General features: G+C 40.9%; 1 protein-coding gene across 9 annotated transcripts in view; it reads right to left on the bottom strand.

The window, feature by feature from the left end:
* Positions 1-16,296, bottom strand: part of LOC106611148 (neurexin-1a) — a 778,513-nt gene that overhangs the window by 415,171 nt on the left and 347,046 nt on the right. For all 9 annotated transcript variants that reach the window (XM_045724959.1, XM_045724909.1, XM_045724917.1 and 6 more), the window contains 5 exons: positions 8,129-8,251; positions 5,228-5,371; positions 4,777-5,014; positions 4,396-4,586; positions 198-371 (listed from right to left, as the gene is read on the bottom strand). In XM_045724959.1, coding sequence (XP_045580915.1) covers positions 198-371; positions 4,396-4,586; positions 4,777-5,014; positions 5,228-5,371; positions 8,129-8,251 — 870 coding nt within the window. The remainder of the gene's footprint in view (positions 1-197; positions 372-4,395; positions 4,587-4,776; positions 5,015-5,227; positions 5,372-8,128; positions 8,252-16,296) is intronic.

Here is a 16,296-nt window from a genome sequence, read left to right on the forward strand (position 1 = left end):
TATTGTTGTTTTTCTACATGCTACAGGCAGAAGAGGATGGGTCACCCTAGGCCAGGTTACTCTACATCACTTTGTGACAAAGGCTAATGTAAAAAGGTCTGAAATACATTTGATTGAGTTCTAACCTTCTCAGCCCTTCTCTATCTGGCCCACACATGCCAGGGTTAGCTTGTGTGTTAGGGTGTGTGTGTGTTTACCTTCGCAGCCCCTCTCTATCTGGCCGACACATGCCAGGGCATCTGACATCAGGTCCGGGAGGCGTCCGTTCAGGTCTACCGATGCTAGGCAACCCTGGAAGCCCTCCTTGGCGTGAACTAATTTGGGAAGCTCCTTGTACATCTCTTTGGCCACGCCACCTATATACAGGTCACCTGTGAAGGACGGGGGAGGAAGAAGATGAAGAATAGTGGCATGTCAAGAAATTCAATCACCAGATAAGGAAATAGCTCTCTGGTTGAAGTCTTACATTATTAATAGGAATGAAGAGGATGAGGTGAATACACATGAGGGGGAGACAAAGGGACAGGAAGGGTTAATATGTCACTGGTGAGGTGATCACTGGGTCTATAATACAGCCTGCATGACTATTCAGAATGAGAAACGGAGAGAACAGAAAAGTGGATTGGTGCTGTTCAGTAAAACAACCCTATACACCAAGTCACTGTGCTATGTCATATCCTCACATGATCTCTCCTTGCTATGAGAATGACACTCAACTACTTATTTCCTTCCCCCCAAGACGTAGCTGCATGCCCACTGCAAGACATCTCCATCACAGATGACAACTCCATGGTGTCCCCCTCCCAGAGAGCAAAGAACCTTGGCGTGACCCTGGACAACACCCTGAAGTTCTCTGAAAACATCAAAGCAGTCACTCGCTCCTGCAGGTTCATGCTCTACAACATCCGTAGAGTACGACCTCACCTCAAACAGGAAGCAGCACAGGTTCTAATCCAGGCACTTGTCATCTCCCATCTGGACTAGAGCAACAAGACAATGGTACTTGCCTACAGAGCAGCCAGAAGAACTTCCCCTCTCTTCCTTCAGCCTACAATCAAACCCTACACCCTGACATGAGTACTCCGTTCTGCCACCACACAAAATGCGTTTTTTGGCAGAAATGCCTTGTGGAACATTTGAACTTTCATGTTCCTTAATAACAAACTTGTATTCCATCAGTAAATATGAATAAAGTTGTTCAATTTTGAGCCTAGTTGGTTTAGCCACAGAAAAAGGCAGGAACCTTCCCGGTAGCCATGATTTGCTGAGATAATGAGTGGGCTGGACATGCCGAGAGATGAGTTTCAGATTGGTCTGCGGTGTAGCATCTTGTGTCTATAAAATGAGCTAATCGTTATGTTTAGATAACCCTTTCTACTGCAGTTTTTTCAAAATATATAATGTTAGCCACGGAGAACTACAAATATGTTGCTACTGCTCTCAGTAACATTGCTGCCCTGAATTTATCAGGCGTTATCGACAAAGGTAAGTGGGAAAAAGCTGTGATGTACTACTTTTTGTACTACTTTTCTGAAAATGAATCAGACGATGAGGAAATCCCTGATTTAGGTAAAAGCATTTTAATTGAAGAAGACATTGTAGAGTCTTCTGATGACAGTGATGGGGAAGAAACAGCAATCAACAGTTTTGTTTTCATGGAAGAAGTTGACCAAGTTTTGAAATCAGTGGAATGTCTGGTAGAAGCAGAGTATGATAAAGAGATTAATAGAATTCTGCCATTTGATTGCAAATGCAGAGGGAGTTGAAAAGAGAACACAGAAGGCTGTTGTATAAAACACCTGTCTCTGGATTACATCTTCAAACGAAGGGCAACCGTGGCATCCGTGACAGAGAGGGAGAAAGATCTGATGATTCTTATGGCATTGCACACAGTCACACACCAGTTTGACTTGACACAACGGATCAAGCAAGATGTACAAACAAAACGGAAATGACACAGGACGTCTTATTTAATGAAAGGGGTTGCAGTATGCCGTGAAGCATTCATCCACATATATGTGAACGAGTCTAGCTACAATTTAAGATATTATACGTTTCTAATTTTGTCAGAAAGTTGTTTTCATTGTAAGTTAAAGCTGACTGTTAGCTAGCTAGCTGACGTTAGATGGCTGGCTTGCTAGCTAACATTACGTTTATGATCTGTGTGTAGTAATGTTATCTCAGAATGCCATTTCATATTGCTAGTTTTAGCCTAGTGTTAGCTAGCTAACTAGCTAACATTGAACCTATTTGGTTAACTTTAGCTAGCTATGACAATCGGTTTGTATTGCTAGTACTCTTTGGATTGGGATTATGGTTCATTATTTAGCTAGCTAGCTACATGTCTAAACAAAAGACACCAAGTTAAACTGTTAGCTAGCTAGCTGATGTTAGATGGCTGGCTCGCTCGCTAGCTACAATTATGTTTATGATCTGTGTGTAGTAATGTTATCTCAGAATTCCATTTCGCATTGCTAGTACTCTGTGGTTTGGGATTATGGTTGTTTAGCTAGCATGTCTAAACAAAAGACTCCACTTCGCCAAATGGCGACACACCACTAGGTGTGGCCAAAACAAGAACACATTTGTGATCTGGTATTGTGCCTGGTGGACCATGCACAAGCTCCACCACAGTCTGGACCTTCACTTCCTGATCACAGGCCACACCTAGTTTGGCCCTGGCTGGTGCTTTGGCCTCATCAAGCATCGCTTCAGAAAGACCAGAGTGAACACATTGTCTGAGATTGCTGGTGTTGTGAAGCACTTCAGATGAATATATATATTTTTGCATTGTATGAAATTCTTCTTCTTATCTAAACTTGGGAGGTGAATTGATGTTGTGCAAGGTTGTAATGTCTTCTCAATTGTTTTTGTTAATTCCTGTTTTATAGCTTCGATGCTCTGGAGCCTGGTTTTGTCAGCAAGGAGTGTTCGAACTCAGTCGGGACCAGGTTTCACCTGCTGCGCAATGCTGACATCCTTCCTCCCATAGATGGTCTGCCTGTACAAGCACCAACTGGACTGGACACAGCTAGACAAAGGGCAGGACAGAAACAGGCTCCGAATATTCCCTTGTTCATGTGTGGTTCGGACGGACTAGTGCATCACTGGGGGTGAGTTCTCAGTCATAAGCACTGTATGCACTGTCTCTAGTCACATGACTCTCTCCTAACACACTACTATTTATTTTTTTATCCTGCTGCTCAGCCACTTTATCCCTGATTGTATGCATATAACTACCTCATCTATCACCAATATCACTAATGTTGTTATTGATATTGTTCTTGTACATACTGTATATTTTATTCTTTATATTGACAATATCTATTTCTGATATTGCTACTATGCAAGTAACCATTTCGCTGTACCGTTTACACCTTCTGTAGAGACCCATCCACTTAGAAAGATGTGGCTGGGGGTTATAGCATTTCTTTCTCATGACCCATCAATTTAAACAAGTGTGTCTGGGAAAGCGTCATCTAATATTTATAAAATATTTTTATCTGGCCACTTTCTGTTTATCTGAAATTTTTACACTTTTAGTCATTATCTTTACTACACTAGTCACTGTTTAGCACATGACCTCACAAGTGAATCCTTATAGAGATGGGTGGAGCTGGCTTAAGAGGATGTGAACGATCCTGAATAGGTGTAGACAAGGGAGAGCTCTCCAGTAGTACCAAAACATTCAAAGGCCATTTTCTCAAAGGTGAGGTTACAAGTTTATCAAATTTCAAAGCAGAATTACCTTCCCAATTTTCCTCAAATGCAGTGTATGATATACCATTTCATAGCTCTGTTTCTCTGCTTTTATCCTATGTAAAAAACACCATTTCAAATGTTGCTACATAAGACCGAATCAAGGCGGTTGGTCACATATGTGGCTCACCTAGCTCACCTAGCTGTCTTAAGATGAATGCACTATCTGTAAGTCACTCTGGATAAGAGAGTCTGCTAAAAAAACACACATGTTAAATATACTTTATACACAGTTATAGACCAGTGTGGAACCACTGACACCTGCTGGAAAAAAGCAGGTACTGATATAAACTGCATATATGAACAGAACTTCTTGTCTAGAACTGACAAAGGGCGTTGAAGTATGCATCTGTTCAAGGATACATAATAATAATACAAATAATACAAATAATAATAATATTTGGCCTTGTGATACAATAATTCCATTAACAGGACCCTGACTGTCATCTGACTGTCATTAAGACTCCCTGTCCAACAGCAGACCAGAAACATCTCATGCTGTACCCCAAAATCATAACAATAGTGACTAGCTCTGTCCAACAGCAGACCAGTAATCTCCTCTGTCACTCTGTACCCATAATGTCACTCTCCGTCAGAGTAGAAAGTTACGTAAACCCCCAGCCCCAGGCAGCCTACCCTTCAGGTCCAGGTTCTTGGCTCCCATGGTGGTCTGGGTGGTGATCTTGGTGTCGATCTTGACGGTGTGGAGGTTGTTAGTGTCTCGTGAGATCATGACGTTGTGCCAGTGGTTATCATTCAGGGGCTTGTTGGAGTTGCCCTTGATCAGGTGAGCTCCGTTCCCCAGGTCTGAAACGTAGTGCAGGTAGCTGGAAAAAGACAGGTAGTCACATGAATAATGATGCAGACACACACACACACACACACACACACACACACACACACACACACACACACACACACACACACACACACACACACACACACACACACACACACACACACAACCCTCCAATATGAATTACTATCATATAGTACAATTTGTCATGACAAACGTACCCCTTGACCAGCTCGACCACAATGAAGTCGTTTCCATCACCGCTGTTGAACAGTATGAGTCCATCTGATGAGGTGGTCTTGAACTGGAAGAACAGGTGCATAGAGTAGTAGGCCTGGAGAGTGGTCAGAGCAACGTAGCTCAACCGAGACTTGAACGTGACAGGGTCGGCAATGATGTTCTTGAAGCCAATCATGGCGTTGAGTTCACAGTAGTCAATGTCACCATTTTTACACAGGTCTACAGAGAGAATAGAATAGACACTTTGTTGATCTATTTTTTACCAAGAACATAGACACATTGTGAAGCACAATTCTGCAATGTACCTCCAGAGAGAGAGTACCATCTCTGGGGTGAAGTGCCTTGCTCAACACTTCTCCATCTCCTGGCCCAGGACTTGACCCAGCAACCTTCCGATTACTGACATACCACTCTAACCTATGGGCTACCTACCTATATAGGCCATGCCGTTGAAGGAGAGGCTCTGCAGGTGACCTATGAAGTTAGAGGGCACCAGTGAAAGGAACCTCTTCTCCGTCACGATGCCCGTCTCAATGTTGTGGAACTCTAACTGGGTGTGGTCACCTGCCATTTGACCTATTGATTGACAAGAGGCAGTGTGAGAGGGGTGATGGGACATAGGTACGGGGAGGTCATTCAAACAATGGGTTTACACACAAAGGGCTGGCTTCCCAATACAGATTAAAATTAATCGTGGACTACCAAACTCGCTCAATGTTTAAATATCTTTCTAGTCTATGTTTATGTTTATGTATAAGCCCACCTCAACCACTCCAGTACCCTGCACATTGAGTATGACCTGTATATACTGACTTGTATACTGACCTATATATTCTGACCTGTATATACTGACCTGTATATTGACCTGTATAATAATCTGTATATACTGATCTGTATATACTGACCTGTATATACTGACCTGTAAACTGACCTGTATACTGACCTGTATATACCGACCTGTGCATACTGACCTGTAAATACTGACCTGTATATAATGACCTGTATACTGACCAGTATATACTGACATGTATATACTGACCTGTGTATTTTCACCTGTTTATACTGACCAGTATACTGACCTGTATACACTGACATGTATATTGACCTGTATACTGATCTGTATACACTGACCTGTATACTGACCTGTATACTGACCTTTATATACCGACCTGTATATACTGACCTGTATACTGATCTGTAAATACTGACCTGCATATAATGATCTGTACACTGCCCTGTATATACTGACCTGTATACTGACCTGTATATACTGACCTGTATACTGACCTGTATACTGACCTGTGTATACTGACCTGTGTATACTGACCTGTATATACTGACCTGTATATACTGACCTGTATACTGACCTGTATATACCGACCTGTGTATACCGACCTGTATACCGACCTGTATATACTGACCTGTATACTGACTTGTATGTAGTGACCTGTGTATACTGACCTGTATATACAGACCTATAAATACTGAAATGTATATACTGACCTATATACTGACCTGTATACTGGCCTGTATATACTGACCTGTATACTGACCTGTATATCCTGACCTGTATATCCTGACCTGTATATCCTGACCTGTATATACTGACCTGTATACTGACCTGTATATACTGACCTGTATATACTGACCTGTAAAAACTGACCAGTATACTGACCTGTAAATACTGACCTATAAATACTGACCTTTGTAAATGGACCTGTATATAATGACCTGTATACTAAACTGACCTGTATATACTGACTTGTATACTGACCTGTGTATACTGACCTGAATACTGACCTGTGTACTGACCTGTATATACTGACCTGTGTATACTGACCTGCATATACTGACCTGCAAATACTGACCTGTATATACTGACCTGTGTATTTTGAACGGTTTATACTGACCTGTATATACTGACTTGTATACTGACCTGAAAACTGACCTGTATACTGACCTGAATACACTAACCTGTATATTCTGACCTATGTATTCTGACCTGTATATTGACCTGTATAATGATCTGTATATACTGACCTGTGTATTTTGAACGGTTTATACTGACCTGTATATACTGACTTGTATACTGACCTGTATACTGATCTATATATACTGACCTGTTCACTGACCTGAAAACTGACCTGTATACTGACCTGAATACACTGACCTGTATATTCTGACCTATGTATTCTGACCTGTATATTGACCTGTATAATGATCTGTATATACTGATCTGTATATACTGACCTGTATATACTTACCTGTATATACTTACCTGTATATACTTACCTGTATACTGACCTGTATATACCGACCTTTATATACCGACCTGTGCATACTGACCTGTAAATACTGACCTGTGTACTGATCTGTAAATACTGACCTGTATATAATGACCTGTATACTGACCTGTATGCTGACATGTATATACTGACCTGTGTATTTTGACCTGTTTATAATAACCAGTATACTGACCTGTATATACTGACATGTATATTGACCTGTATACTGATCTGTATATTCTGACCTGTATACTGACCTGTATATACCGACGTGTGCATACTGACCTGTATATACTGACCTGAATACTGATCTGTAAATACTGACCTGTATATACTGACCTCTATATACCGACCTGTGTATACCGACCTGTGTAAACTGACCTGTGTATACTCACCTGTGTATACTGACCTGTGTATACTGACCTGTGTATACTGACCTGTGTATACTCACCTGTGCATACTGACCTGTATACACTGACCTGTATATACTGACCTGTATACTGACCTGTATACTCATCTGTATATACTGACCTGTATATACTGACCTGTGTATACTGACCTGTATATACTGACCTGTATACTGACCTGTATACTCATCTGTATATACTGACCTGTATATACTGACCTGTGTATACTGACCTGTATATACTGACCTGTGTATACCGACCTGTATATACCGACCTGTATATACTGACCTGTATATTCTGACCTGTATATTCTGACCTGTATATATCGACCTGTATACTAACCTGTAAATACTGACCTGTGTATACTGACCTGTGTTTTTTGACCTGTTTGTACCGACCTGTAAGTACCGACCTGTATATACCGACCTGTATATACCGACCTGTATATACCGACCTGTATATACCGACCTGTATATACTGACCTGTATATACTGACTGATTTTATATCAGACATTATGGACTAGACCTGACTGATTTTCTGACCTAATCCAGTGTCTTACCTATAAATGGCCAAAGGATCATCTTGAAAAGTCTCACACATATAAAACATAGTCAGTTTGTTAGAGAGGGGTTGGTTGTACCTTCTACAGGTTGAAGATCATCTACGGTGAGTTTCAAACTCTTTCCCCTTCTGAACACACGCACCGTGTGCCACTCGTTATCGTTCAGGTTCTGACCAGCAAAAATGGTCTCTGGACCCTTGCCTGTAGGATAGCCCAAACAGTGGTTAAGACACACACACCTCACCCAAACAGTGGTTAACACACACACCTTGCCCAAACAGTGGTTACACACACACCTCGGGACGGGGAGAAGAGAAACCAGAGTTAGTGCAGTGACAGGGTGTGTGTAGAAGGGTAGGGAGAGAGGGGGAGAGGGAGAGAGGGAGAGAAAATCCTGTTCTAGTATTTCTATGAGTGTTCTATTAATAATGTCACTAGGTGGCAGTAAAGCGCCACCACAGTGCTGGCCTAGCTTGAAAGGTAAGATACTGACAAACAAACTCCGTCTTGTTTAGTTACTGTTATATGGCATTTCAAACCGTACTCTGTTGTCACCTCAATCAAATTAATTGTATATAATAACATTGGGGGCGAAAAATTATAGTCATAACTTAAATAGTCTTAACTAAAACACCTCAATCAAATAAATTGGAAATAATTATGTTAAAGGAATACTTTGGGATTTTGGCAATGAGGCCCTTTATATACTTCCCCAGTCAGATGAACTCATGGATACAATTTTTATGTCTCTGTAGCTTGGTTTACAATCAAATTGCGACAATAATTTTCAAACATCTGCATAAAACAATATGTGCATTTACCCACCAGAGATGTTTCCATCAAACAGATTTTTTGCAGATAAAAGGTTGTGTGTGATGACATAGTGCAAATAAAAAATGTAGCATTAAATTCCAATGTACCGAAATAAAAATACAAGTTAAATGGGTTACCATCACATTTTCTACTCGATTGATGGTTTTGTCACAAACACTGTTGCCTTGTATAGTGAATATACCCACTCTGGTTTTGGCACATGCCCTCTAGCCAACAGCTAGCAGATACAGTGTGGGTAGGCTATCTACATTATGATATTATTATGGATAAGAACAATATTATTTCTACTTTTCAAACGGCAGCCAAGCATCGATCATCATGTCACCAGAATAATAACCTCAATATTTATTGGAAAGGAGCATCAAGTTCACCGTGCACTTTTACCACCCTGTGAGGTTCATCATAACTTATTTAATCTGTAGCCTAATAAACTGTATGCTTTCCCAAGTCGTAGTGGAAGGACCACACAAGTTTACTTCGATATGATGGTTATTATATCAATATTTGAACATTAAGGCGTTTCCACCGTTTCCACCATTTCTCGCATGATTCATTTTACCGACACAAAAAGATCCAACCACGTCGAATAATAAAATTGACTGCCGTCATTTATAAAATTGTACTAGCATTTCATGTTTCCATCAGCCAAATTCTTGAGCAAAATCGGTTTAAGTCTTCCGGAGATTTGAGACTGGGACGGAGATTCACCTTCCAGCAGGACAATGACCCTAAGCATACTGCTAAAGCAACACTTGAGTGGTTTTTAGGTGAAATAGTTAAATGTCTTGGAATGGCCTAGTCAAAGTCCAGACCTCAATCCAATTGAGAATCTGTGGAATGACTTAAAGATTGCTGTACACCAGCAGAACCCATCCAACTTGAAGGAGCTGGAGCAGTTTTGCCTTGAAGAATGGGCAAAAATCCCAGTGGCTAGATGTGCCAAACTTATAGAGACATACCCCAAGAGACTTGCAGCTGTAATTGCTGCAAAAGGTGGCTCTACAAAGTATTGACTTTGAATAGTGAATAGTTTTCAAGTTTTCATTTTGTTGTTTGTTTCACAATAAAAATATTTTGCATCTTCAAAGTGGTAGGCATGTTGTGTAAATCAAATGATACAAACCCTCCCAAAAAATCTATTTTAATTCCAGGTTGTAAAGCAATAAAATTTGAAAAGTGCCAAGAGGGTGAATACTTTTGCAAGCCACTGTATACTATACTTCCATTCATTTGTTAAACTAGGTCCAGGGGATCTTCAGACGAGTGTTGTGAGGCCTGTGGTTGACCAAGAGCAAAAAAAAGGACATGTACAGTACCATTCTAAAGTTTGGACACACCTACTCATTACAGGGTTTTTCTTGATTTTTACTTTTTTCTACATTGTAAAATAATTGTGAAGACATCACAACTATGAAATAACATGTATTCATGTAGTAACTAAGAAAGTGTTCAACAAATCAAAATATATTTTAAATTTGAGATTCTTCAAATAGCCACCCTTTGCCGAGATGACAGTTTTGCACACTCTTGGCATTCTCTCAACCAGCTTCATGAGTTAGTCACGTGGAATGCATTTCTATTAACTGGTGTGCCTTCTTAAACATTAATTTGTGAAATTGATTTACTTCTTAATGCAACTGAGCCAATCAGGGCTCAGTTGGGGTGGTATACAGAAGTATACAGTATACAGTAGTCACCCTTGCCTTGATGACAGCTTTGCACACTCTTGGCATCTTGTTGTCCGTGAGAGTCTCACCTCACGTGTAGCCCAAACAGTTTGGAAGCTACAGACACAAGTTGGCAGATAGGCTGTACCTATATTTGTCAGTAAATGCTAGGAGTGGTGGTAGGAGTCAGGCGCAGAGAGCAGAGGTAAGGAGATAATGTGTTTATTCCGTAACACAACAAAAACGGTGGACGCCAATACAACCGGCGTGAAATGCGAGGTGCCCAAAAACAACAGGTACACAGCACGCACATAAAACACTATTCGATCGCCAGCACATCCAATAACAAAACACACTGATGCAAATAATCCCGCACAAACCTGGGCGGGCTACACAGGCTTAAATAACCAAAATCAAGAGAACCAAATTAGGAACAGGTGCAAACAATCAGACATACCAAACGAAAAGGAAAAAGGGATCAGCGGCGGCTAGTAGGCCGGCGACGACGACCGACGAGCGCCGCACGAGCTGGCAGGGGAGCCACCTTCGGTGGGATTCGTGACAATATTAGTCTCATCTTTCCATAGAGGGGTCATACTAGTTTGTAGGCCAAACCATTCAGACAATACAGATGATTTAGTGAGAAGACCGATTTTCAGGATGTCTCATGGTCTGACAAACATCGCTGTGGCTCTGCCACCTTTCACCGCAGATGTGGAAGTGCGACATCGGCAGGTGTGTTGAACTAAGACTAATCCAATGCAAAAAAACCTGATATCTCTAGTTTAAACTGACAGATTTTGATGGGGATTATTTTATTATGCTAATGTAATTTCTGTGGGGCCACGGAACTCAACTCTAGGGGGGTTTTAAGGGAAAAAAATTATAAAATCTTAGGCAGAAATGTAACATTATTCAAGATGCTAGGAGCCGTCTAACTGTGACTGAGGCAGAGAGGGACGTGTCTTGTCAAAGCTGAGAATAGAAGCTGGCAGAATGAGAAAATAAGGACTGTGATTTTCTAAAGAGGGGCATCCCAGGGATTTTCTAAAGTCATAACTGCCTAATGGTTAACTGTGAGAAAAATTACTGATGGTGCTTGAAGTTGTATATTTAAATATGCAGTTTGTACCAAACGAGTACACTCGAGACAGTTCTGCATTGCATTCATACTTTATGAATTAAAAACCATAAAGGAGGAGAGGCAGTTCCCATAGTAACTTAGAACATGAGAACAGTGGAGAACAACACCTCCTCTCCTCTGACACAGCATCAGGACATGACACTGGAGGTAAGGCAGGACATGATGTTGTTGTGAATGTGGCTCATTTATTTAATGTGAGAGTTTGAAAGTATATACACTATATATTTTTGAGAGTATATACACATACACACACACACATAGACACACACATAGACACACACACTGACAATCAACATGTTCATAGTCAGAGCAGGAGCCACAGTCAGTGTATATCAAATTATTTCCTGCCATCTGGCACAATATGAATCTCTCCTTTCCAGCAGAAGATAATATGACTGTATACAATCAGAATCAGAGCCTGAATTTGACCCAATTGGAACACTGATCATTTGGTTTTCTCATAAAGCCATACTGTCTCCAGATTCAGAGAAACGTTAGGGTCCCAACATTGGGCAATTTAATTGTATGAAATCTCTGACATGTCCTGGACCTTAGACCAAAGACTTCAGAGGTTCCAACTCATACAGTGTGTCACTCACACAAGGAACATGTATCCTGCTGAACCCCCCCGGTCTCTTTTTTCTCTCTCCTCCTCCTCCTCCTCCTCCTCCTCCACCTCCACCTCCTCCTCGTCTCTCTGCCACAAGGACAGAGGGATGGAAGGCAAAGATCAAGCCATCCTTTCAAGTGCCCCAAATCCCTCCATCCCATTATTTAATATATTGCTCTCTCAAACTATTCCCATTCTCCAGGAGCCTGGTTTCTATCCTGCACTGGCCTTGGTGTGTTGTTTGGTGCTTACAAAGCAAAACGGAGCTTCTGAGGTTGAGTATAGTAGCCCAGTGCTCCAGCTGCCTGTGATTTGCATACACATTGCTTTGAGGCTTTGAAGATTTCAGGGAAAGAGGAAAGGAAGTAAATAGCTGTAAATTGGTTGAGTGGAATGAACCTGCTCACCATATGAATGGATCCAGGGGGGAGTGAAGACAGTGGAACCAAGCCATCTGCAGCTTGGGGTGTTTCATATTGAGTATGGTTACATGCACACAATAATATGATGATTGTGGATAGTCAGATGAATATAAGAGTTTGATTAAAAAGTTTACATGGTTTGCAAGAAGAACAATTTCCCAAATGATCCTGTTTCCATGAACACATCTGAAATCAGGCCACCTGATGGGACTTTTGATAAATGCAGAAAATCACCAATCAAAATAAACGTTCTACCACAGCGACCATGTTATTTTTGGGAAAACTACTTGATTCTGAATTTGGATATATAAAGCTTGTATTTCCCAAATGATCCTGTTTCCATGAACACATCTGAAATCAGTCCACCTGATGGGACTTTTGATAAATGCAGAAAATCACCAATCAAAATAAACGTTCTACCACAGCGACCATGTTATTTTTGGGAAAACTACTTGATTCTGAGTTTGGATATATAAAGCTTGTATGTGAAAACTACTTCTAAGATGCATACTTTCAGTTGTTCTGAACTCACTTCACTCTCGATAAAGAGGGAGGCTCTTGGCTGATGCTAGCACATGCACAGATAAAATACACCGCTGGAACCCAGACTAAGGTGTTAACATGATCTAATCATTTGTATAGAACTAGGAATAGAGAGGAGGATGAAGGAACTAGGAATAGAGAGGAGGGATGAAGGAACTAGGAATAGAGAGGAGGGATGAAGGAACTAGGAATAGAGAGGAGGGATGAAGGAACCAGGAATAGAGAGGAGGGATGAAGGAACCAGGAATAGAGAGGAGGGATGGAGGGATGAAGGAACTAGGAATAGAGAGGAGGATGAGAGGAGGATGAAGGAACTAGTAATAGAGAGGAGGGATGAAGGAACTAGGAATAGAGAGGAGGGACAGCCAGAGTTTACTACTGTATCCGACCACCACACTGTGTCAGTCATTTGGAGAGACAGAGAGAGAGGAACAGGTCACTACACTACAGCAGGATTAGACCCACCATAAGCAGGGCATTCTAGCAGAGTGGTTCATTGTCAGTAAAGACCATGTGCAGCAAAAAGTGTATGTGGTAGAATGTTGTCAAGAGAACTTTGGCACACATTAACATTGACAAGCCTTTAGAAGCGGTGACATTTACATCCAATGTCAGGCACCTGTGTTGTTTGTTTGCATGCAAATGTTCTTGGCTATACAGCACATGCCAATCCAATAATCCATTATCACCCCAGTTCACAGACTACATTCATACTCTGCAATCCTGTCAAAACATTTGCATAATCTGGGGTCTTTCTGTAATTGCTTTGTACAATCAGTGTGTGGGGCTGTGTGCGTGCGTGCTCATGTGCACATGCATGTGTGTGTGTGTGAGAGTGAGAGAGACAGAGAGAGAGGAAGAGAGAGAGGGAGAGAGACAGAGAGAGACGGAGAGAGACAGAGAGACAGAGAGAGAGAGAGAGAGGGACAGACAGAGTGTGTGTCTGTGTGTGTGTGTCTGTGTGTGTGAGAGAGAGAGAGCGAGAGAGAGAGAGACAGCCAGAGTGTGTGTGTGAGAGAGAGAGAGAGAGAGAGAGAGAGAGAGAGAGAGAGAGAGAGACAGAGAGACAGAGAGTGTGTGTGTGAGTGAGAGTGTGCTGTGTTATACAAAGTGAATAGGCAGTGTAAAGGAAACTAAGAGAGACATGGAGGTCAGATAGGTCAACTATTAATGGAAAGAAACCAGGCTGCATTTCCTCCCCACACAAACCCCCCCACACACACACGCAGTGATGAGGTTAACGGTAAAACCACGACTGGTGCCAGAATGCAAATTATATAAATTATAGAATAAACCATTGCCTTGAGATGGTGCTAACAGAAAGTCAATGGGACACATCACCACATCAGCATACACACACACCACCTAGCGAATAGCATATGTCAACTTGTGTCAAGTTACTGGTAGTTTAAAGTTATTAAATTATCCTAAAGATGCCAAGTTGTAATAAATCAATAATACAACAACCAAACTACACTAAAAACGGTAAAAAAAAAAAAACAATCCACCTGACAGTGTGTGTGTGTGTGTGTGTGTGTGTGTGTGTGTGTGTGTGTGTGTGTGTGTGTGTGTGTGTGTGTGTGTGTGTGTGTGTGTGGTTGTGGGTGTGTGTGCATATGTGTATTTTTAGCTTGTTTTCTGTAAGCGCCTGTTCAGTGTTAAAGTTGAAGTGGTAGCAGTTTCTTAAGGCAGAGCTGAGGCCGCCCACGGGAAGGGAGCCTAGGACCCGTCATTGACAGTGATGTGTTCTTTGAGTCCGTTCTGAACAGGATTTTCCTCCATAAAGCTGTCCAGAGATGCCGCTAACTGACAACACTAAATAACGCGATACCAAATTAAGTGATTTGAACAAATAATTAGCAGAGAAAAATGAAGAAAAAATATACATATTGTCAACTCCGTCAACAACAAAAAAATTTGAGCGTCAACCTCGTCAGAGTGCTACAGATCTGATAGAATGGTTATGTTTTTATTGGGGACTTTCAAATGAATAACTGTCCATATTTACAAATGTTTGTATTGAAGTTTATTTTTAGAGGCAAAAAATATGTCTGTTTTGAGAATCTGTTGTCAACTCTGTGTCACAACCGTCGTAGTGAGTGGACCAAAATGCAGCGGGTATATGTATGCTCATCTTCTTTTATTGAAGAAAACAAAAACAAAAACACTTATACTAAACAAACGACGAAAAACAGTCCTGTAAGGTTCACTGACAATACATGGAGACAACTACCCACAAAACCCATGGAAAAACACCCCTACTAAATAGGACCCTCAATTAGAGGCAACGAGGAACAGTTGCCTCCAATTGAAGGTCAACCCAAGAAACTTAAACATAGAAATAGACACACTAGAACAAACATAGAAATATACTAACATAGAACATAAACCAAAAACCCCGAAATATATTAAAAAAAACACCCCCTGCCTCGCCCTGACCAAACTACATTAACAAATAACCCCTTTTAATGGTCAGGACATGACACTCTGTCAGTGGCTTGTCAACTTCATCACTGATGGCTAACCCCCTTAAGATCGATTTTCTTTGTCAATATTCTGAAAAAATACTGTAATCACAGTTCTGCGATATGCTTAAACAATTGAAGTATTTACTGTGCTAGACCTAAGGGATAATGCTTGCCTTACCAATGCAGTTTCATGTTCTAAATTGAGAAAAACATGCCAAAATGCTAACAAAATTACCCCTGGAGTATATAATAGGGCTATAAAACCAAACAAAAATACATTTGGAGGTTTGTATTACATATTTGCATAATCGAATGTTAGAATTAAACAATCAAGACCTTGAAACACTTGCTGGACAATAATTGCAAAAATGAAATAGCTTTCATGGTGTCTGACAGAGTTGACACAAATCAGGTAAGTTGCATTTTATGAGAAAAAATAAATAGGTTGTTCCTTTACATGGTGTGATAGCTGATACTTAGGTTTATCAAAATAAGATTGTACCATCTTTCAAGAATCCCTGAGTACTAAAACAGCAACATTTTCTCTCAGCATCATGG

The sequence above is a fragment of the Salmo salar genome, chromosome ssa01 (assembly GCF_905237065.1).
Source record: "Salmo salar chromosome ssa01, Ssal_v3.1, whole genome shotgun sequence".
NCBI lineage: Eukaryota > Metazoa > Chordata > Actinopteri > Salmoniformes > Salmonidae > Salmo > Salmo salar.